Here is a 25,207-nt window from a genome sequence, read left to right on the forward strand (position 1 = left end):
ACGTTTATGAATAAGGGGGTTAATCTCTAGGCACATCGCTACACAGTTACAGCTTGACGCAATGAAGGCAAAATTATAGGCAAAAATGCTATTCATATTGAAAGGTTGACGTAGAATTAGCAACTACAACTCAGAAACTTACCCCCTTTATTCATATACGTCTACTAAAGTTGACAAGCCGCCAACAATCGTTTGTCCCTTTCCGACGTATTAGTATGATGGAAAGGGACAAAAGATTATTAGCGGCTTGTCAACTTTAGTAGACGTTTATGAATAAGGGGGTTAATCTCTAGGCACATCGCTACACAGTTACAGCTTGACGCAATGCAGTACGAGTACATACGCAGTCCTATAAGCTGGGTTTGTTAATTTTCACATCTAGTCTGACCGGTCAATTCGAACAACGTGATAATTACTAGATACGAGAACAATACGAGATCTAATAGATACGTTATAGTTTAGTTCTCAACTAGTTATCTTTTGCAGTTCGATCCGAGAAACCAATTGACATGTCACGCTACAATTATTGTGACGTTTTGGGATATCCATTAGATAGGTATCCATTGGATGTCGAAGTAATATCTTAAGCAAATCTTAAAGAGATCGTTCAAGAGGACATTCGGAATCGCGGAAATGTCAAATTTGACATGACTTTCTTAAATATCTCGTTATCGTTTCTGTTTCATATCTATCTATATGGGGCATTTTCTATGAAAAGGGACCTTATTGTCGATGGCGCTTACGCCGCACAGCGTCGCTTACGTCGTCCGATATTTATATCGGAGCATCGTTAATAATGGCGTTAGCGCCATCGACAATAAGGTCCTTTTTTATAGAAAATACCACATATCTAGTTGATATCTAGATCATTGTTCGAATTGGCCCGTGACTGTCTTGTGCCTACCAATTTACTAGGCGTAGCTCGTAGCTACGTGTAACTGTGGAATGGGTGAAACTATGCGAAATAATGTGCACTGCGGGGCACCTGTATTTTAATAGGGAATATAACGCAAAACTCTGCGTACTGTCCGCGCGCGAATTCCGTGCACGGCTAAGGAATGTTGGGCGTCATGACAGAGTAGTGTCATTTTGTACGTTCGGGCGCGGCGCACACCCTCCCACTTCTTCGACCTCCGAATGCACGGAATTGGCGCGCGGACAGTAAAGACAATCACAAGGTAGGCCTTCGTGTTTCGTGTTTCGCGGTAGGCCGCGGTAGGTCACTCTTGCCTATTCGATCGATAGAGAGGCAGATAACGAAATTTCGATGCATCAATGTCATAGTGAAAACTTGTCAAAAAACTATTTAAGGCCTAGTATGTATAAGTTACTCTATGGTTTAGTATGTGCACTAGTGCTGCACTCTGGCGGCAGAACATTCCAGTAATACTCCCTATTGGAACCGATTTCAAAAGATAAAACGGCATAATGGTGTTTTATTTTTCGCATTTCATTTGCCAATTTTATTTACATATTTTTAAATACCCATATTATGTTTTTATTTTATAATAATATAAGACGCGTAAAAGGTTTGTGTTATTTTTGATAAGGTGCATTGGGGTAACTTCGAAAGCGGAGTTATTTAGAAAATGGTAAATATGTATCTACTAAAACGTTATGCCCATACCGGGATTCGAACCCGGGACCATCGGCTTCACAGGCAGGGTCACTACCCACTAGGCCAGACCGGTCGTCAATAGCTACTTAATATCTACAATCTAAATATCAAATAACGTTATGAAGCCACAGTATGTTTCAATCTAGGGGTTGCTACGTTTCGGAATACTGTAGTCTATCAGTTAATTTTCGGTATTAGTCTTACATGTCGCAATTCAAGCGAGTTATCCTCAAACATCGAACACAACTCCAGTTTTGTCCATATTACATGTATTTCCTTTCATGTTCACTGATGTCTTGGGGCCCGATTCTGCTCTGACTATTTTATATGGTTTTCATATTATTTTGATACGATGTTAACCGTGAGTACGAATCAGCGTTAGCGGCTCACGCTGATGGTCCAAATCCAATCAGGAGTCATCTCATATGGCTTTACGTTCGTACTTATTAGTGCGCGTACGCTGACGACGCGACTCAAGGTTGTACAAGATGAAAACCATATCAAGAAACTTCCTGCCTCGCAGAGCTAAACTATGGAATGAACTAATAGCCCTCGGTATTTCCGGACCGATAAGCCCTTCAAACCTTCAAGAAAAGAGCGTAGTTGTGTTGCAGGTGTGCACTGGCGACGGTAATTACTTACCATCAGGCTATTCGTCTACTCGTTTGCCCCTTATATCATTAAAAAAAAACAACTAACTAAGTCATATGGCTCAGCGACCCAAAGAGGGTCTTGGCCTCCGAAACGAGAGCACTCCACTTTTCCCGATCCTGCGCCGCTTCCTGCCAATTACCAACTTGAAGCTGACGCAGATCCGCCTCTACACTGTCCCCAGCGGTATCTAGGCTGACCTACCGGGTACGCCCTTTTGGCAGCCCGATCCTCTCTCATTCTTAATAGGTCACCAAACCAGCGAAGTCTGAGATTTCGTTTCGCCGATGATATTGGGTCCGCCCACCAACTCCTCGATTTTGGCATTCTTCAGTATCCTCCATGTGCCGTTGTCCCAGGATCTTACGAAAGATCTTTCTTTCTGCTACCAGTTGACTTTCCTCTTTTTGTGTTATGGTAAGACAGAATCGGCCCAATTGTTTGTGAAATGATTTAAACCTGAAACTGGACTGAACACTACGATAAGCTATTCCCAGACCTGGAGACAGTGACGTGCCTTTGAGCTACCATTTTGATTAGTTCTGTTGCCACTGAGGATGCACAAAGACGTGAATGGAAACCTTTTACACAGCAGTGCAAGCTGAGTGAAATATGAATAGATGTAGGTAATAATTTGATTTAAAAATACAGTTGCAGTAATTGTCATGCGAGCGAGCTGTAAAATTTATGTATTAAATACTTGATTCATAATATGTAAATGCAACTCTGTACACGTGTACCAAGGTTAAACTGTCATTTTGCGTCTCTTAAATTCATTACGATTTTTATTTTCGAATTTTTATCATTTCTTTTTAGGGTCGCCATGTCCGTCTGTCTATCTGCCCAATGCTTTGCTCCGTGATCGTTAGTGCTAGAAAGCTGCAATTTGACATGGATAAATAAATCAATAAATCCGACAGTCGTACAATAAAAAAAATGTTTTTCGGGTACCCGTACACCGTAAAGTGGGGTGTCATTTTTTTCGCATCAACCATACAGTGTACCCCACACTTCTTTTACGTCCCCACACGTCTTTAAAAACGAATAGGGGTCTTTAACAAACATTTTTTGTGAATATTTTCGGGAATAACGAAATCCAAGAAAAGTAGGCATTTTAATAACGATCCCAATATAGTGTATAAGAAGTACGAAGAATTAATTCCCTATCCTTTTTTTCAACCAGGTGACAGAACAGAACGAGCCAATCGTTCCATTCCACTGGGTGGAGGCCACAGTCAACGTGACCATCAAGGAGATACCTGAGGAAGCTGTGGACAAGTCCGGCTCCATCAGGTTCATCAACGTTACCGCTGAGGAGTTCATCGTCGACGAGGGTGATGTAAGTAGCCTTGTTTAAAAGTGGAAAGTTGAGTACCAGGCCCCTGTTTCACCAATGTGACAATCGTTGCCTGACAGTGGATTATTACAATACATTACTGGTTCAACAAGTAAATATGAATTGACTGTTACTTATCCACCCGGAAATGTACACAGTTTTGAATGATTCACGGTAAGTTTCACAAGACTTACATACATCGGGATATGGATCGGGATGGGATGGGATTATGGATGGGATATGGGCACTGCGAGTGTAGTGTGCTTGGACAGACCAACAAGTGTGAACGCGACCAGTGGTAACTGTGGTGATCAAGGCAAACAATTAAAAGCTAATTCAGGCTTTAAGCGCGTTTATAAATAACACCGTTATTCCGTGTTTTTCTTGTGTTTTTTATTTCTACAATACTTTATACCTGAGCCAGTATGATGAATGACCATACATCCGACACTTCATTTCGCACTTTTTAATCATAACTGTGTGTATTTCACTGTTGTGAATATGGTATAGAGGTCATAATATAACCTTATTGCCATGCCATGCCTTATTATCACCACTTCTTACAAGGCGTAAAACGGCGCCCGTATTTTCCCTCGCCCAACGGCTATGCCAAGAATTCCAAAGTTTAATGCCATAATTTGTTAGCGACATGTCATAAGTAAAGACTAGATTTTCTAGCAAAGGATAGCTTTTATCCTTGGCTGTTTGTTAGCATATTTCGGTTAACGCTGGGGAATAAAGTATGTCGCTCTCCAACCGCAAATTTTTATGGCTAACTGGTGCATAGTTAGGGCGTAACTACAAAACTCAGGAGAGCTGCACTATATTAAAATAATAGAATAAGTTCACCAAAATTAAGTTACGCAGACGTAGCCAGAATGCAGCCAGGCTTGCTCTCATTAATCGTCTTAATTCAACTTATAACTTCAACCAAAATGCTCTAATGTTCAACCGACTGGGACACATTCTAATTGAAAACAAATGACTGTGGAATTGCCGCATGAAGCTTTATTCTGGCAGTAAGCCATAGAATTTTTGCTAGATTTACAAGGTATATTTCACTATGTACCATACTTCATAATTCATTTTTGGAACATATTTTTAAGTCTTTTCGAAATAGATTCCATATTTGGAATCAGTTAAGAATTAGAACGATTTTGTTAAATATTGGCGATTCATTTGAAAACGAATTTCGCGAAATCTAATTTTAACTATAAATCAATTTAACTATAAGGCTAATGTTGAAATTCTATTGACACCTATGTGGTCGATGAGGTCTAAAATATTTAGACCTAAAAGATAATGATTTCCTTAAATTTTCCGCTCCCGTATTGAAATAGAATGAAGCAAAAAACCCGTCGAAAAGATTTTCTTTTCGGTAAATCTGAATATTCAAATTTTTACGGCGAGATGGCGTTGTGGGAGATATATAGAATAAACACTTATCGAATTGTGTGTAGAAATGCTTTCATAGTTGCGCGTTTTGAGGCAAAGTTATGGAGATAGGAACGTGTGTGCTCACTGCTTACTGATCATCTCACCCTAGGTCCCACTAATACGCACTCACATTATAAAAGTTTAGTATTATACCTGCACTGTTCGGATGCGTCCATCCATCATCGGTATCCGTGCGTGACAAGTAACTTTTTCCAATTTTTTAAAAGATGTGTCCCGCCGAGTTTCTTGCCGGTCCCATATTGGGATACCCTTCTACAATTTAGGAGGGAATTACCTATAAATCTACTCGGCTTCAAGGTGTAGGACTAATCCTTTTTTTTTTTTTTTGACGGAGTGGGAATGCACTTACGCACGGTGTGTGGGACTCGCCGCTCCTTGCCCCTCTCTTGCCGAGAGGGGGGGAGTATTTGGCCCTACCCACTAAACCCACTCCGGCGTTTCACCCTCTTTGCCGTTCGTGAGGGCGCACTGGGATCGATAACATTCCACCACGGCGCCCTCCGGCTCTAAAGCCGGTGTAGCTTTATCATATCACATTGTAGGTATAACCAGCCTTGAAATTTATAGTTTTTGGTTCATTATTTTTGTATGCACATTGTGATTTTGATAGAGGTAAATATATATTTTTTCCTCAACTTCGTCCGTTGACCACGAACGCTGTAAAGGGTTCGCAACGTCGGGATGTATTATAAATTCATTATACGCGATATAATCCGTTTCCATAACTTTATATCGAATCATATTATTTTACACCGTACATGCTCCATCTAATTTAATTTTTAACATGCAGAAACGTCGGCGAACGATGCTATTATGCTTAGAATAAATTTAAGTGGAAAAATTACTGCCTTGGATGAGACTTGAACTCACGGCCTCTGGATCCAAGGCAGTAATTTTTCCACTTTTAAATTTATTCTATGCTCCATCTAGTTGTAAACCGTGATCCGTGGTGCTCACCCAATTCGTACTCACTCGGGCGTCTCATTCGATTTCAACTCGATGCTGAAGTGTCAAATGTTGGATATCCAACGCTTGTAGCGCGAAAGGGGATTCCTATATTTTTTCGCATGAGAGTAATATCTCACCGAAGAATTCAATTTGGTATATGGCTTGTGACAATGTTTGGCAAAAATGAGTAGCCGCCTTTTTCACGTTATTTACTAGTTTTACGTTGGTGTAGTTTTATTTAACAAATCGAGAAACTAATTAATATCGTTGGAATACTAATTAAAAAAATTGTTACTACTTAATTATTGGATTTTTGGTTGGGGACTGAAAATCAGCGGTTTCGCTGAGTCTCATCTATTTTACTGTACAAATATTTGATATTCTATCTGATTATTTTATTGTACTCGCAATTTATTGTTTTTTTTTTTGTGTTGGTAAATAAGTCTTTTTTTTTGCGACATGCAGTTCAGTACTCGGCTGTACGGCAGCAGTACTTAGTTAGAAAAGCGCTTTTGTATATTATACTTTTGTTTGGAAAATTATAATGTAGTTACTTATGTCATAATGCGTATTAGAAGGTAAATCTGTAGTACAGATGTAGTGCATAATTATTTTCCTTCGTATTTTCACGGAAATGTATGAACGTGTCTTGCTATTTCAGTCAGTCTCGGTACAAAAAGTACTGAGGTTGACTGAAGCAGCATGACATATACGAACGTGTCCAAGAAAATATGAAGAAAAACAATTTTGCACTACATAAAAAAATGCTTTTAAAATGACTTGCAATAAGGAGCAACTTTACGAGTAATATGTGAAAAGTAATAAAAAAAATGTATTGCACCCGTTTAACTATTTATATGCATTAATGCATTACTTTCTTTACAGGGCACAAGCAAAAAGGACAAGCTGCATCACCGTCTAGCGAAGCTCTACAACACGTCTTTGGACAACGTGGACGTTTTCACTGTCTTCAACAAGCCTACAGTGAAAGATGCGTTCCTTGACGTGAGGTTCTCTGCTCACGGCTCGCCGTACTATCCGCCAGAGAAGCTGGATAGCATGGTCACCACGATACAGGAGGAGGTGAGTTGTGTGGACACCCTACCGTTAAAGCTTAACCAGACGATATTTAAAGACGCATTCCTCGACGTGAGGTCCTCTGCGCACGGCTCGCAGTACTATCCGAAGAGAGAAGCCGAACATCATGGTCACCGCGATACAGAAGACCCTACTGTCACCTCGATTTAAAATAACCATCAAATGCCAAAAAGCAAATAAGGGACGAAGGGAATTGATACTAATTGAAACTTGAAAAATACTCAAATGTATTAAGTTCCGTCCTGTTATTATCCACCTTCTGTCCTTGGTGATTCATCATCATAATGAGATTAATTAATTACAAAAAACATGACATAATGCTAAACAAACCAGCTGTGACCAAGTCCCCTAAGTAGGCATCTAATTTTAATCACAAATTGACTTTGAATAACATCTGCGGCGACAAAAAATGCCTTAATTTTGTGTCCAACTTTATTATGGTACCGTTAGAGATAGATTCCTAGATAGCTATTAATCTATAAAAAAAAGCTGTTTTTTCAGCGGATTTAGCGGCGTTAACTCAACAACAATACGAGCCATCGAATTGTTTTGAAACTGAAATATCTAGACCGCTTTATATATTTCGTCGCCTACACAAAAGAACTTTTCAATTTCAAATACGTTCTATATTGTGTTAGGTATTTACTCGTATGTTACCGACGTTATGATTGACTTTTCCTTTGTGATGGCAACTCGATGGTTTATTTAGGTACCTAGCGTCTATTATACGAGCACTTGAGTAGTCAGAATTACACAAACAACTTTACTAGTGGTTATACTGGTTATGGTAACCACAGTAGACCTTTGACTACCACGTGGCGTTTTTTTCGAAACTAACCTCAAAATTGTCCGCAGTTGGAGAAAGAGCTGAACGCCAGAATCTACATGATCAATATCGACGAGTGCATGGTGGAGAAGGTCGAATGCGAGGATTCGTGCCGCAACGTGCTGATGAAGAACAACGTGCCTCTGTCTGTGTACACGAACACCAGCAGCTTCGTTGGCGTGTCCGCGAGGGTTGAACCGGAGTGTACATGTGAAGTGGAGAGCAGAATCGTGTGTTTAAATGGAGGTGAGTTTTATCAAGTTTTATGAAGACTTTAGACTTAAAGTTTGTACTGTCCGTATACGAACATTAGCAGCTTCGTTGGCGTGTCCGCGAGGATTGAGCAGAGGTGTACATGTGAAGTGGAAAGCAGAATCGTATGTTTGAACGGAGGTAAGTTTTATGAAGACTTATGTGTTATTGAGCCGAAGATTGTCGCGCCATTGTCGGTAGAAACACTAGCAGTTTTGAGCACGGGCACTTGACTTAGGCTCGTTTTTCGGCGAAGAGAGCCGAGACTAAATATCAAAATTGTGTATAAGTATTAATCTTGAAATAAACTATTGTCTGACTGAACTAACCCTTCATAGTTATTAGAGATAATGAGGGTTTGATTGACAAGCGTTTTGACAGATGCCTGGATTTTGAGTCGTAGTAGGTACGTGTCTTCAGCTCTCAATTACGAATTAGCGAATGGAAGTATTTTAACTTGTTTAACAGTCTCCAGTGCAAAAATAGAAGCAGATAGGACTTAGTAGCGCATAATTTAGTTTTAAAATTACCTCCGACGTTTCGAGGTCCCCGTGATCTCGGAGAAAGACTGGCTGTTTTAAAACTTAATTATACGCTATAAGTCCCGTTTTCGTAATTAATAATGTGTAAAAATCATGAATGTTTAATCAATAGGCTGTGTAAATCGTGATCCTATAAGGCTTCTATCGGATCTATACCTACTCTGAAAAGCTTCGACAATTCTGTCCCACCCGTTCCACCTAATATACATCACAGCTAAACCCTAACAATCGTCGGCCGCCTGTCATGTTTGCAGTAACACTTCACTATTGACATCCGCGAATCCGCGATGTTGAGAGCCAAAGTGCAGTGTGCACTCCTCTCGAGCGCACAATACTCGTGAAATGCGTCGATGTCAATGGCTCGAGCTTAATTATTGTTGATTTGTTTGACTGGATCATTTGATGATTTGTTGATACTGGAAGTAGAATGGAACACAGAATGTTGTCTTCTCTGTTCTTCCTTTTTTCTATCCTTATGTTTAGTAACTTTCCTTTCCTTTTCGTCCTCGGTGGTGACGTGGCACTTTCGGCCGCGACACCAATCTGCTCGTAAATAAACCGGCCAAGTGCGAGTCGGACTCGCGATCCAAGGGTTCCCTACATTACACAATTTTTAACAATTGTATTTTTTATGTGAAACGTGAGTGTAATGTCTTTAAAAACCCGTAGGGGTAGGATCAAAAACTAAGAAATTAAATCCGACTCACGCTTGACTGCACATTTCTAATAGGTTTTCCTGTCATCTATAGGTAAAGAACTATTTTCTGTATCCTCCAGAGAAAAATCATTTTTTTTTTTCAAATTTTTAGACCCAGTAGTTTCGGAGATAAAGGGTTTCGCCTATTTTCTTAAATAACTTCTAAACTATTTGTCCTAAACTTATAAAAAAACATATTTAAGATTCTCATAATGACCTCTTTCATTTGATATGTAACACGACATGGTTTAAAAAACTTTATTTTTTAATTTTCTAATTTACCCCAAAAGTGCCCCCATGTTTAAAATTCATAGGTTTACGTTACATGTCCGTCTTCGGGTCACAAACTTACATATGTGTACCAAATTTCAATTTAATTGGTCCAGTAGTTTCGGAGAAAATAGGCTGTGACAGACGGTCAGACAGACAGGCGGACAGACAGACAGACAGACGCACGAGTGATCCTATAAGGGTTCCGTTTTTTCCTTTTGAGGTACGGAACCCTAAAAAAATTGTCACTGGTCACTATGTCGACCAAACTGTGTAATCACGTAAAACAAAATGTCACTATTACGACTTTTTGTCCTATTTCCATTGCAAAACTAGCTAACTAACTAAACTAACTAGCAAGCTAACTCCGCAGATACTGCAATTGCAAAGTGTTGAATGTCACAAAAAACGATTAATTTTCTATAAAACGTCATATTGTGACATTTGTGGTTCTACCACACTTTGTCACGACAAAGTCGGTTATCTTAGGTTTTATCCTTAGTTTCAACATTTAAATCCTTATACGAAACTACGATGATTCACGTTAAAAAACGCATTTAGCCGATTTCCAAGACCGAAGTGATCCCAAGTTCCCAAGTGTTCCGTGTACAAAGTTTTATACGGAGCACTAAAAATGACCATTATAATTTAAATGAAATGAATACTAGTTATGCTGTGATAATAACTTTATAATATAATAATCTCGAAAATATTTTTAAAGGCGAAAATGGTCGATTTTTATCAAGTTCGATTTGCATCGTCCAATTTAGGCAATTAAATATATTCCAGCACTCACTAACCTAATGGACGAATGATGCCACTCATGTTGAGTGCATAGAAACATGAATTAAATTAGGCCGGTCGATAACAGTCACTAATAAATAGAGTGTTTTCACTGTTTTATTACTTTTTCTATCGCTATGAAAACAGAAAAAACGTCGATGCGAATTATTTTCGTCTCCATTCCTATTCTGATTTTACAATTTTATAGTTTTCTATTGTTTTATATGATTTTCACGGCACACAGTGCATTTCGCACGAACCACCAGCGATCGTCAAAATTATTAGTAAAAATTTTTTTTTTGTATTTATTAAATAAAAAAGTCTGTAAACGATACGCATACAAGTAAAGGAAAAGTGGAAAGACACTGTCTCAGAAGAGACTCCGAAATTGAGACTTCGGGATACTAGCCCGCCGCTCTACCAACTGAGTTACCGAGACTTACCCGTTCACAGTGAGTTTTTCCACTTATCTTTTATTTCTAAACAGTGTAATAATAAGATCAAATATGGCAGGGCAGCTTGTGGCGAGCTGTTGGGGAGTGACGACCCCACGGACCCGAGTGCTCCAGAGAGTCGGTCAGGGTCTCCGTCTCCGGCGTGTCTTCGTCGGTCGGAGTGGACCCCAAGGGGCCCCGCAGGACTCTCAGCTCTGGCTTACCTTCATTGGCCGTCCAGAGGGGAGTCGTAAGAGCTATATGCTCCAGGGGTGGAAGTGAAAGATGCATAAGACGCGAGTTGGCACAGTGGCTGTTAACAGTCACTGGGTAGAAAGCGGCGCACACCTCTCGACACCCCTGAGCCGCTCACACCGGTGTTGCTCCTGGTCGTCTTCACGACGGCAGTTTCAGGGGCCCATCTAGTCAGCGGCAAGTCACCACCTGCCTCGATAACGTGTATTAACATTGTTATGGCAGGTTTCCGGAGTTCTTTACAATAGCCCAGTCTCATTGTCCACCCAAACTTCAATCCATAGACCGGTATACTGTTCACTTTTTCTGCAATAGTCCCAATGCCTGCTGCGACCGGTTCATGGGTGTCTATTGTTGCGCCTGTGAACGGGTTCCAGCAGGCGTTTTACATGACATTAAAGCTCTCCAAGGGGCCTCTACGTGTTGGATCTATATCCCCACGCAAGCCTATCAAAAGACCGGGATTTATAGGCCCGTGAAATCCGAGGAGATCAAATTGTATCTTAACAAATTGTAAAATATGAATACCGGTCTATGTCTACAGTAAAGTCTGCAGCGGTGGTCTATAATTAAGGTTAAGAAGTTTTGAGAATCAGAAACATAACACGCAAACTGAAGATGTGGTAGTAGGAAAGTTGGTTAACCCGTTCAAAGTTCATGACAACAATATGCATCACGACTCCACGAATAATTTGACAACTAGTACAGCTACGCGGAGCCAACGTAAATATTAGCATTTTAATTGAAACGCGAAGGAATTAAAATATACTCTTGGAAAGGAATATGTCTTGCGCACACATGTAAAACAGACAAAAACATGCTTCGTACATGTTACGCAATATTTTTGCAATTGATACAACGGTTTTATAAAGAATCTTTCAATACAATTTTGATCAAGTTGAATCAAATCGAATTGATATTTTATTTTATATGTAGGCAGTGACATCATCACCTTCCTAACGTTGTTACGGCTTTCTAAGGGAGCTTGGGTCAATTCAACAGCCTATTCCGGGTCCGTTATGCAGCATTCCCAAAATTTGCCAGTGGCAGCCATAAACATTTTCGTTAGTCATAATTTGGTTTTTCTCAGAAACGCGTAACTTTTGAGGATTGCCATAAAACAAACCTAACCTATCTATAGGATAACCTGAGGAAAATCCTTAAAAGTTAACGGTTTCAGAATGATGACTAATGATTATATGACAATCATTACATTATGACTTTCAATAATTATGTCAAACAAAGGTACCCCCAAATATTTACCTACCATCTGGTCAACCTAAAACTTTTTGCCTAAGCCTTATTGGGATCAATCTTAACATCCATCTAATATTTTCTCCTCATCCACAGGTACACCGTTCGCCGACAAATGCGAATGCCCCGAAGGTCTCACCGGCCCCCGTTGTGAGCAGACTTCCATTGGCTTCCATGGAGACGGCTGGGCCATGTACCCTCCACCACCGGCCTGCCATGAAGGCCATATGACCCTCACTGTGACGTCACACACCAGCAACAGCCTGGTCTTCTATCTGGGGCCCCTCAAATACAATCCTCTGCTGGATGTTCAAGGTAAAATTTGGTGACCACCAACGAACTATACTCACGAAATATTTTTTATTCGGATGTTACCGTTATATCATGTACAAATGCATTTCCGTTATTAAATTATCATTTAATTGCTTAAAATAATAAATAAAAAGTACAAAAATTTGCCCGCGAAAAGCTAGTGAGCGAAACGCACGAAACGTCAGGTGACGTCACACATTCGACAGATTAGTTCACATAAGTGTCATTAGTAGCAAAGGTCAGTTGGACCGTCCAACGTGTGACGTCATCACTCTCTGTCGAATTCGCGCCAAAAATTATGAGTGTTTCAACCGCTCAAAATTTTTCAACATTCAAAATATTTTTATAAAATAATGTGGGTTTACAAAAGTATATTTATTTTTTCCGGTGTTCAAACGATATAAATTATGATTACAAAAAAAAATTACGGATGGAGCTAATCAACGCCAAATATTGTAATGCCGCGCATGAGGTTTAACATATCGTCGCTATACTTACTCAACCTCATATCTGCAACAATCATTTGATGGAAATGTCGCTTTTCTTTCATTCGGAATATGGGTGTTTTTGTCATCAAATGAGTGTTGCAGAGGTTGAGTAAGTATAGCGGCGTTATATAATTTCAGTTCAGCCAATCAAATTTTTTATTTACAAATCACAACTTTTTTTGAATAGCGGGATGTGTATTGGGTAATATTCAGAGCTGCGGGCGGGGTATATGGAGAAGGTATAACTTTCACTGATATGTGTCAGTTAAAGGGCCCACTGACTATCAGTCCGCCGGACGATATCGGCCTGTCAGTTGTTCGAAACTGTCAAATTTTTGTTCTAACTGACAGGCCGATATCATCCGGCGGACTGATAGTCAGTGGGCATCTTAACTGACAGGCCGATATCGTCCGGCGGAGTGATAGTCAGTGGGACCCTTTAAGTGTCAAATGGACCGTTTTTTCGATGATAATTGGGACTGAGACTAGTTCGGATAATCAAAAGTTTAGGTAATCCAAATGTGAGTTGGGACGAAATCAAACAAAAACTATAGGGACAGCTTATGCGTTGTCAGCATTCCGCGCGCCTAGGAAAGTTCCAACGCATATCTCGCTCCTTAGTTGTCTCCCGGTCGTGATTGTATGAATACACGTTCCTTAATTAGGTATTTTTAGGGTTCCGTACCCAAAGGGTAAAAACGGGACCCTATTACTAAGACTCCGCTGTCCGTCTGTCCGTCCGTCTGTCCGTCTGTCCGTCTGTCCGTCTGTCCGTCTGTCTGTCTGTCACCAGGCTGTATCTCGTGATCTGTGATAGCTAGACAGCTGAAATTTTCACAGATGATGTATTTCGGTTGCCGCTATAACAACAAATACTAAACACAGAATAAAATAGAGATTTAAGTGGGGCTCCCATACAACAAACGTGATTTTTGACCGAAGTTAAGCAACGTCGGGCGGGGTCAGTACTTGGATGGGTGACCGTTTTTATAGTTAATGGTACGGAACCCTTCGTGTGTGAGTCCGACTCGCACTTGGCCGGTTTTTTCATATCTTATTACTACTCCCAGATACCCCTTTAAAATAACACCTCTATGCGTTAAAACAGCATAAAAATAACCTACTTATGTATGCTATTCTAACCTATCCATTACTTTGATAACCCATCTAATGTACCCACTAATGACACGTCGCCACCTGAATTACTATATTTGTAGGGTAAATCATCCATCGATACCTTTTAAATTATTGGATGAAGAATTTGATTAACGATATGTCCATACTTTCAGTCGCTACTATAATTACGTAAATAATATCCAAATGGAGCTTCAATAAGTCATATGAAATGTTTGGAAAGTGTTATTAAAAAATGTATAGTTATGTTTTTAAGAGTCACGAAGCTATCTAGCTAATTACGCTCTCATCATGTTTAAACTAAATTTTGAAATAACAAGAAAATTTGACATGAATATTTGAGTTTCTATATCTGATACTATAATATTGTAGGACGTTCTTACACAGATTGACTAAGTCCCACGGTAAGCCCAAGGAGGCTTGTGTTATGGGTACTCAGACAACGATATAACGATATATATATTCTAGCTTTTGCCCGCGACTTCGTCTGCGTGGAATTAGTAATTTGGGTACCTTAATTCTTAAACAAATTTTCTTTTTAAACCATCCTTTTTTCAACCCCAAATTGGTCCACACTACATTTCCACCCCATTTTTTACACCCTTAAGGGATGATTTCGGGGATAAAAGTTATTCTATATCCTTTCCCACAGCTCAAACTATCCCCATACCAAGTTTCATCTTAATCGGTTCAGCGGTTATTGATTCCCCATACAAATTTCCACTTAACTTTTCACCCCCTTGAGGGGTGAGTTCTGGGATAAAAAATATCCTATGTCCTTCCCCAGGACTCAAACTATCTGTATACCAAATTTCAACTAAATCGGTTCAGCGGTTTAAGCGTGAAGAGGTAACACACAGACAGACAGACCAGCTTCTCCCTCTGGACCGCATCCAGCGAAGAGCGACTCGAATTGTCGACTGCCAGCGTACTTCGGAACGGCTTGACTCCTTGGCGCTGCGTAGAGATGTGGCCTCGCTCTGCATTTTCTATCGCGTGTATAACGGGGAGTGCTCCGAGGAATTGTTCGGATTAATCCCTGCAGCTTCTTTTCGCCATCGCCCTACGCGAAAACATTACCATCCTCACCACTTAGATGGTTGGCAGTCCTCAACTGTGCGTTTCTCTAGAAACTTCCTGCCTCGCACAGCTAAACTGTGGAATGAACTGTCGCCTGCGGTATTTCCGGACCGATATGACCTTCAAACCTTCAAGAAAAGAGCGTATTCCCATCTTAAAGGCCGGCAACGCACTTACAACCCCTCTGGTGTTGCGGGTGTCCATGGGCGGCGGTAATCGCTTTCCATCAGGTGATCCGTCTGCTCGTTTGCCTCCTATTTCATAAAAAAAAAAAAAAAAAGACAGACAGACAGACTTTCGGATTTATAATATTAGTATGGATTTATTTGAAGATATAACTTTTTTGTGTTTGTGTACGTCTTAATTTAATTTAATCATATATTATTATGTAATTCGTTTTAAATGTAACCTCATATGGAAATATTTTCTGGATTAAATAATTTCATTCATTCATTCATATATATATATATATATATAAATACTTAAATACATAGAAAACACCCATGACCCAGGAACAAATATCTATGCTCATCACACAAATAAATGCCCTTACCGGGACTCGAACCCAGGACCATCGGCTTCACAGGCAGGGTTACCACCCACTAGGCCAGACAGGTCGACAAAAATTAGAGCATAATAACTTCGATTGTATGGCGGCGGCTAGGTCCGTGTGACTTAAGGATTATCTTTCCCGAGGGACTACAGTATTGAGGGTTTAACATTAAGGCCCTTTCCTGGTAGTTAGGTAAGGTATCGGTATGACATCCTTACATTAGTAGTATATTATTCAGGAACAGTCCTAACTAATACACGAACTCCTAATACACGAGTGAACAGGGTTTTAAGTGGTTTGACACACTATTATAAGAGCCTCGGTTTAAATGTTTGAATTAATAAAATTAATAGATAAAACCTTTTCAAAAAATCTTAGCAAATTTTTGTATAAATTTAGATTTTACACGGACTTATTTACATGCAAATTTGAAATCCTTTGATATACTCGGCACACCCGCAATTGGATTTTTTCCACATTACATAATGTTAGCCAACGTTTTCAAGTTAATCTCACATTTAACGGCTTTTTTTAGTTTGGCAATGTTTCTTCCAAGAACGCAAAGATTCGCCGGCCGATGCCAAATTGCCAATCCAGTTAAGTGAAAAGTACACATAGTAACGAGGCCAACAGATCAGATTATCCAGTTAATTTGTGCCACTGCCACACCAATTTTCTGTACCATTTATTTTCATACACATCTACGAAGTTATGGTTATATCTTTCCGATACTACTTCTGATTAGGTAGATATTAGGTTCCTTTTTCTATCGTCTTCGTAATGTAATTCAATTTCCACAAATATTCTTTGTTCAATTGTGTAGAGCTATGTTAGTGGTTTCTTTTGCGACTTCAAGTAAAATGGAGGCAATTTCTCGCATATTTTTTTAGTATATCTTTTTGGGCGAGTATATTAGGATCTCAGATATCTGCTACAGTAAGTTTTTAATCATATTCAAGAAATCGCACCTAAAAAGTATATATATCTCCTTAGTACTTTGTCGATGACAGTTATAAATTGTTGTATCCACGCGGCCACAAAACCATTTTTACAGTTAAAGAAAAAGCTACAAGGCAATTCTCAAACCCTTTCTCATAATTTACAACCGATCGTCGTTTGTGATAACATGAAAACTAGCAACTTCGATAAGACTTTGGCAACTAAGTTCATTAACTTACAATGTCGTTAACTAGGATTGGACTACGACGCACAACAATGTTGCCGCCAACAATGAATACGTCACATTGGATTGGCGTAACAACTTGAATAATGATTTCCGGCCCGACTCCACAATGGACCCTTGGGTTTTCTGTACATTTTATTTTTATAGTTGTACGTGCTCTCTATTAGCGGGGTTACAGTGGATTGCAATTCGATCGACCAATCACGAGGCTTGATTTACATTTCTGAAGATGCGATGGCTAATCAACGTTGCCGCTGGCAGTGCAGCGCAAATGTATATTTCTCGATGTAAATTGGTTTGAAAATCGATTGGCAATTTGTTTCCCTCACGCAAAAGAAACTTGGAAACGTTGTTATACCTACGCCTAGTTCACAGTTACGGCAATAATGATTTTTTAATGATTCCATAATGACTGACAGCCGTGTACGGAGTGTTATGATTTATGGACCACGTTCGCGTGTTCGAGTGTTATTGCTCTATATGGCTTCTGTAATATTCTGTACAATTACTTAGTACATTCTTGCTTGGGAACCTCGTTTGGGCATTGTTTGTTCGTAATTAATAATAACGCTCTAAAATAAAGCGGGGCTCGGGTGTTTAACTGATGGTTTAACACGCAGAATAACCGATTGTGATTATGGTCATTAAGTATTCACACAGTTTAGTTTAGATATATTTTTACGTAGGTATCAATTTCGGGTAGCTTTATGGAATCGGATAGTGTTGTCTTTGTGCCTGCTTTATAATTAACACCCTTTGAGACCTCGAATTTCTCCGAACGACTTATTGAATACCTAAACAGATTTGATTGTAAATTGTAGTTACGACACTCCAAACAAGGCACCTTTAAGAATTTCAAATTAAATTTTCAGCAGTTATCTACCCACAATGTTTCTCAATATTTTGCTACGACTCGCTAAATGAGTCTAATGTCAACTCGGCAATCTAATCCCAAATCTGAATTTCTAAAAAATAAATAAAAATTTGGGGACAATCTTACACAGATCGATTTAGCCCCAAACTAAGAGAAGCTTGTATAGTTTTAATCTTCTCAAATGATTTTTACTCCAAAGACCGTAATCTGTTAAATAAAAGCCATAGTTTCTTTTGTGCGAGCGCGTGACCATTGTGACCAGCGCGCCACGCTCTGACACAAATTCAAACTACTATGGTTACTAGGTGACCTAGGTATATCTATAACACAAATAAATGGATTTATACCTGGATTCGAACCCGGGACCTCCAGCTTTGTAGGCAGGATCGCTACCGAATAGTCTAAGAGGCCGTAAAAGGGGGAAACTATTACATACTGAAACTAGTCCGATTACTTCGACATATTTTCAATCGATGAAGAACTAATGGCGGATAAAATATTATGATATTAAATGATATTTCGGACATAACATCGAGAAACTCGTCGCAATAGTATATATACTAAGGCATTTTCACTTAAAAGTGTACAATGTAAGTAATTTTGCGTTACAAAACTGTCATTTTTGGGGACATTTTTTTTTCCTTTTAAATCTATAGTCCTCGTGATTCTGAGTCTTATATAAACCAAAAGTTGATGGTTTTTTGAAAATAAGTAAATGGTACCATTTATTTTCCGAAAACCTCCACTAAATAGTCGGGTTTCGAACTCACGTTCTCCAGATTACTTAAGTATTACGCTCAGTTACCAGTTCAAATTCAATTTCAGAAGCTTAGTAGTAATTTAAAAAACGTGTCCTAGTAGAGCACAGTTTTAAGCGCTCGTATAATAAAGTTTTGTTAGAGTTCCGAAAAACTAAACAGGAGAGTTGTTAAGTCGTTAGGTACTTGCCGTTTTGCTTCTGAAGCCTCGTTTGGCTTTACGAGTGTTTTTCAAGTCTCTATTTTCGGGCATGTTTGCTGTCTATCTTCTCAACGAAACGTGACGTTTTCAACGAAAAGGTACCATATTTTTGGTTGTCGATAAGATTGATTTCAAATTGAAGCTTTATGAAAATAGCGTCTAATTGACAACCGACAATACGTACCCTTTTGGTTGAAAACGGCACAAATATAAACTTTCCGAGTGTAAGTTCTTATCCTACCGGCTGCGCCATTTAATATTTGAAATTTTTTTTTTTTTTTTTAACAAAAACAAATATCAAATAACAGACAATGACAAACGAATTTTACTGTTACAGTTTACTAACATAGAGAGCGAGCTATGATAAAAGGGAAATGAGACAAACAAACAAACAAATAATTTCTGCAAATAAATAATTTCTAATTTCTGACTTAGGTACCTTACCTTATACCTTATATACCTTAAAATAATTTATAATAACTTTATTCTGTTGTTATAAAATAGCTGTTTCATATTTTTATAAACGTTGGATACCAGAAAATTTAAAATCCATTCGATGTTCTACACGGTATTGCTTTTACGCTTAGATAACTTAGTTTAGTACCAAGGGAATTGAGTGTCACGCCGACAAGTTCACCGACTAGACCACTCGCCCAGTGTAAACACGGCTTAAGAGTCCCCGGCAAGCTCGGCCGAATTGCACCTTCCCAAACAAACTTAGTTCCGCTCTCATTTTAAAACTACATGGTTGATTGTAATGAAACTTTTCACATACAATGACATGACGTATATCTAGGTCCGTAATTAGTTTATATAGCTCCAGTTTATAAAACAAACAAAAAAGAGCAAATACAAGTTTTGTATGAAAAACTTAAATTCGCTGTATTTTTTTAACTATGGTATCTGAAGCTATATAAACTAATTACAGACATCCTATCCTCCTATAGAATATCCTTATCCTATTGTAAGTACAAAGTTTCAGAGCAATCTAGCCAGTCGTTTTAAAATGAGAGCGGAACTACGTTTGTATGGAGAACCGAGCTTGCCGGGGACCCTTAAGAAGTTCCATCGTGGCATGACGTCAAGCCACAGATCACTCATTGATTAGATTGAGCATTAAAGGCTCTCGCACCATGTCCATTCAAAAGTCACTATTCACTATCCAGAAGGTCGAAACATGTTCATAAAACCCCTCTACCTCTTAATCCTTAGATGCATGAGTAAACTCATATTAAAATAGCCAAAGTGACAACTAAAATCACTTTAAATTAAGAATTTAGATTGTCGTAACATAGTCTTATATGAACTTATATGAGGCTGACACTGTTCACCTAGAGTATCCAAAGCCTCAATAAAAATAAGATAACAAAAAGAGAGAAAACTTGGTTGGTACTTGTTTTGTTTCAGTATCTATATTGATACTTCATGCGTCTAAGGGTTAACCTTTCGTGCGCCTGTCAAAAAATTGCTATTTAAACAGCAATCTAGACAACTTCATGTTTAAGTTGAATATATAAGGAGCAGATTCTAATCATACCAAAGGTTAAGGAATAAAATGAGATAGTATAAGAGATCTATTGTTCATTTCAGTTGCGTAGACGTTTACGATACGATCTTTACTATAAGGGTAAACATGCGATCATCATCTTCCTCGCGTTATCCCGGCATTTTGCCACGGCTCATGGGAGCCTGGGGTCCGCTTGACAACTAATCCTAAGAATTGGCGTAGGCACTAGTTTTTACGAAAGCATGCATGGAAGGGTAAACATGCGATGCTGTAGTATAAAGTACTCTAGAACGCTTCTGGGTCTTGAAAGATATTCGATTACAAGTAAATAAATAGCTTTGGGTACGGTTTGTAAACGCTTCACAATGCAGGATCTGAAGGAGGTAATCTCTGCAGCAAGCTAACGTAGGTATTTTATTTTTATAAACTTGAGCGGGAAACTTAATTTTCTGGTGGACTTGTCGCAATTTGCGGTATTTGAGGGCGACAAGAAATGGCGGATTAGTGTTTTGACTTGCTTCTTGCTTCCATGCGAAATTTGTAAAATTATGATATTTATGACGTATTTAGAAAGAAAATACTGGTAACTTGTGTTTAGAACTATGTTTCACACACGAGCGTAGTTAGTCGAAATAAAAATAAAATTCCACAATTTGATTATTTTTGTACATTGAACATGTCAATGTCATAATAACTGTGACATATTAGAACTCATCTTACTTTATAATGCCATAGAGTAACTTATACTAGAGCGGTACTGTCATAGTAAATTTTGTAACCCCAGTAAATTCACTGCCATCTGTCGACACACTTTAAAACTAAAAATAAATATTTATAAAAATACGATAAAATGTATTTAAATATGGATAAATGATTTTTTTATTTGCATTAATTATTTATATATAATTTTGACCCATGTTCTTTCACTGGTATGCGTTAAAATTATAAATAACAAACGAAACAGTCAACGCCCTCTATACGAGTGTAGGCCAAAACTAGTGGCGCCATCTGATCGAGAATCAAATTTTCGTGATTTTCGAGGCACGTTTTTTCCTTAGACTGTATTACGGAGTTATATCTATCTTTGATAATGCGATATAAAATAGTAGAAATTAAATAGTTGAAATAAAAAAAATCCATACAATTGTTGCCATGTTAGGGCCTGACACTCTTTGATAGAGAAAGATAGTCTTATTGCGATTCCTATGAGAGGAAAGAGAAAATAGTGCCATGCTTTGTCCTTATCACCGACCGGGTGGCATCATAGGTAGGAGGCGAAAAAAAATCCATACAATTGTTGCCATGTTAGGGCCTGACACTCTTTGATAGAGAAAGATAGTCTTATTGCGATTCCTATGAGAGGAAAGAGAAAATAGTGCCATGCTTTGTCCTTATCACCGACCGGGTGGCATCATAGGTAGGAGGCGATGGCGAAATACCGAAATTTATAAGAGTGAAAGAGAAAAAATCCTATGCTGCCCAAATTTTATATGAATTTTCTTTCTCTTACCCCCGGTCGCTCGGTGGCGCGTCTATAAGTACTTGTATATACTATGTCTATGCCATGTTAGGTTATGTTGGTTTTATGTCAATAATGTGACAGTTACGTAGGAAGTGGCGCCCTCAATAATTTTCTACAATTTCTTGTCAGACTATACACGATACACTTCAAGCTAATATTATCCAGGATATGGACATACCAAAGAGGATATAATAAGATAGAGCGGTACTGTCATAGTAAATTTTGTAACTACTGTAATTTCACTGCCATCTATCGACATACTTTAAAACTAAAAATGAAGATGTATAAAAATACCTTAAAATGTATTTAAATATGGATAAGATTTTTTTATTTGCATTAATTATTTTTATATTATTTTGACCCATGTTCTTTCACTGGTATGCGTTAAAATTATAAATACCAAACGAAACCGTCAACGCCCTCTATACGAGAGTAGGACAAAACTAGTGGCGCCATCTGATCGAGAATCAAATTTTCGTGATTTTCGAGGCACGTTTTTTCCTTAGACTGTATCCATCTATTACGGAGTTATATCTATCTTTGGACATACTTATTTAACTATTGCATTTATGACCTACAATTAATGACCTAATTTTTTATTGTAGCTTTATTTCTGTATGTATTCCCGACATTAACAAAAAAATTACCTTAATTCTATTCAAGAGTTTATTCTCAAACAGTATTAGAATTATTCTAATTATTAGTGTGTTGCCATGCAAACGATTTGACAAGATTACTTTAGGTATAGATTTTAATTACTTTTTGAGGTTAGGTGAGGACTTTCAGCTCTATCTCTTAATCTGAGTTGGCATTTGTACAGTCGAAGGCAAAAATATCGGTCCAAACTAATGGCTCAAAAATATGTGAACATGACTTTGTTATCTAAAGTGTAAGAGCGGTCACATATTTTTGAAAGTTTGGGAAGTACCCTTTGACTGTACTTTTAATTATATATATATGTTGTAACCTATCGTTGTTTCGCACAATAAAATGTTTATTACTTACAAAAATACATAACGTATACCAATAAAACAATATTAGTCTAAAATACCGTTCAAGAAAGCCCCAGAGGCATCCATATTATTTAGCTTACGCCCTCTGGTTACGAGTACACAGATTACTTCTAAGTTTGCACATGAGAACAATCCAACTAGCAATCCTATTAAGGATGTATTGGCTGCATTCTGTCTAGTCAGTATTGTGCCATTCCGATGAACATCTTGAACGCTGCGAGTGCTGCAGAATGTCGTCTCAACAGCGTGCATTTTGGATTCTCTGCGCTTTCAATTAGTGTTTAGCGCGGAAATGCTTTATGCAGCTTTCTGATGTTGTGGAATCAGTCAATTTGATTAGGACTTCTATTATAAGATACATAATGTTTAATCTATCCGCAGTTCATCTTAAAAATTTAAAGCTCTTTATTAAAAATAAAAGTTTTTACAGATATTGTGACTGGAAAATTTTCGCTTAATAACTAGCATTTAATCATTTTCACGATTTTCTAAACTCCCACTTGACTTCAATAAAAATAGTAAATCGCAGCACATGATGTCCAGCAGTGAACGCCTTTCGGCTTAATATGATGATGATGATGAGGATTATAATAACTTGGACTCTGTAGTGAGACCAAGATAAATATCGTTTACTCGATCTATCGATTACCAACGTCAGCGAAAAGTAACAATTTATAGGGATGATAGATGCGAAGAAAAGTCACGTGGCATATACACGGCGAAACGTTACTTGGCTAGTCCCCCCCAGGACGCTATTAACAGGCTGAAAAAGTAATAAATGGATATATCTCTTAAACGCGGTAAAGTGAAAATGGTTCTTGGTTGATGATGATTATTGTATTCTAACTAAACACCTCTTTTACAGACTTCCTCTCCCTGGAACTCGTCGATGGCTTCCCGATCCTCCTGGTGAACTATGGCTCCGGCACCACGAGGCTCAACAACAGCGTCGTCCACGTCGCGGACGGCAAGCCTCACCTCATCGAGATCGTGCTAATGAAGAGTTCAATAGAGATGTTCGTGGATCGGTGCAAGCTATCCACTTGTATGAGCCTGGCGGCGCCTATTGCGCCAAGAGAGATACTTAATGGTAAGTCTTTTTAAACTGGATAATATCACAGAATGGTCTACCCGATCCTCTTGGTAAACTACGACTCCATGAGGCTCAACAACAGCGTCGTCCACGTCGCGGACGGCAAGCCTCACCTCATCGAGATCGTGCTAATGAAGAGTTCAATAGAGATGTTCGTGAATCGGTGCAAGCTGTACACTCGTATGAGCCTGGCGGCGCCTATTGCGCCAAGAGAGATACTTAATGGTAAGTCTTTTTAAACTGGATAATATCACAGAATGGTCTACCCGATCCTCTTGGTAAACTACGACTCCATGAGGCTCAACAACAGCGTCGTCCACGTCGCGGACGGCAAGCCTCACCTCATCGAGATCGTGCTAATGAAGAGTTCAATAGAGATGTTCGTGAATCGGTGCAAGCTGTACACTCGTATGAGCCTGGCGGCGCCTATTGCGCCAAGAGGGATACTTAATGGTGTCTTTTTAAACTGGATAATATCACAGAACGGTCTACCCGATCCTCTTGGTAAACTACGACTCCACGAGGCTCAACAACAGCGTCGGCCACGTCGCGGACGGCAAGCCTCACCTCATCGAGATCGTGCTAATGAAGAGTTCAATAGAGATGTTCGTGGATCGGTGCAAGCTGTCCACTTGTATGAGCCTAGCGGCGCCTATTGCGCCAAGAGAGATACTTAATGGTAAGTCTTTTTAAACTGGATAATATCACAGAATGGTCTACCCGATCCTTTTGGTAAACTACGACTCCATGAGGCTCAACAACAGCGTCATGCAACAGCTCTCATGGAGATCATGCTGATGAAGAGCTCCATAAAGATGTTCGTGGATCGGTGCAGGTTGTCCTCGTGTATGAGTCTGGCGGCGCCTATTGCACCAAGAGAATTACTTTTTTTTTTTTTTTTTTTTTTTTAATAACCTGTTGTATCCCACTGCTGGGCAAAGGCCTCTCCCTTAGATTTCCATGACTCCCGTTGTTGAGCTGTTTCCGGCCAGTTATTAGTGAAGGTGTCTAAGTCGTCCCGCCATCTCCGCCTGGGCCTGCCACGTCCGCGCTTCTTTTGCGGCAT

The 25,207-nt window shown here is 39.0% G+C and overlaps 1 protein-coding gene across 1 annotated transcript in view; it reads left to right on the forward strand.

The window, feature by feature from the left end:
• LOC134753970 (DE-cadherin) overlaps positions 1-25,207 on the forward strand; it is a 372,368-nt gene that overhangs the window by 329,394 nt on the left and 17,767 nt on the right. The window contains exons 15-19 of the mRNA XM_063690045.1: positions 3,453-3,608; positions 6,897-7,094; positions 7,965-8,181; positions 12,519-12,737; positions 23,914-24,138. Coding sequence (XP_063546115.1) covers positions 3,453-3,608; positions 6,897-7,094; positions 7,965-8,181; positions 12,519-12,737; positions 23,914-24,138 — 1,015 coding nt within the window. The remainder of the gene's footprint in view (positions 1-3,452; positions 3,609-6,896; positions 7,095-7,964; positions 8,182-12,518; positions 12,738-23,913; positions 24,139-25,207) is intronic.

The sequence above is a fragment of the Cydia strobilella genome, chromosome 1 (genome assembly GCF_947568885.1).
Source record: "Cydia strobilella chromosome 1, ilCydStro3.1, whole genome shotgun sequence".
Classification (NCBI taxonomy): Eukaryota; Metazoa; Arthropoda; class Insecta; order Lepidoptera; family Tortricidae; genus Cydia; species Cydia strobilella.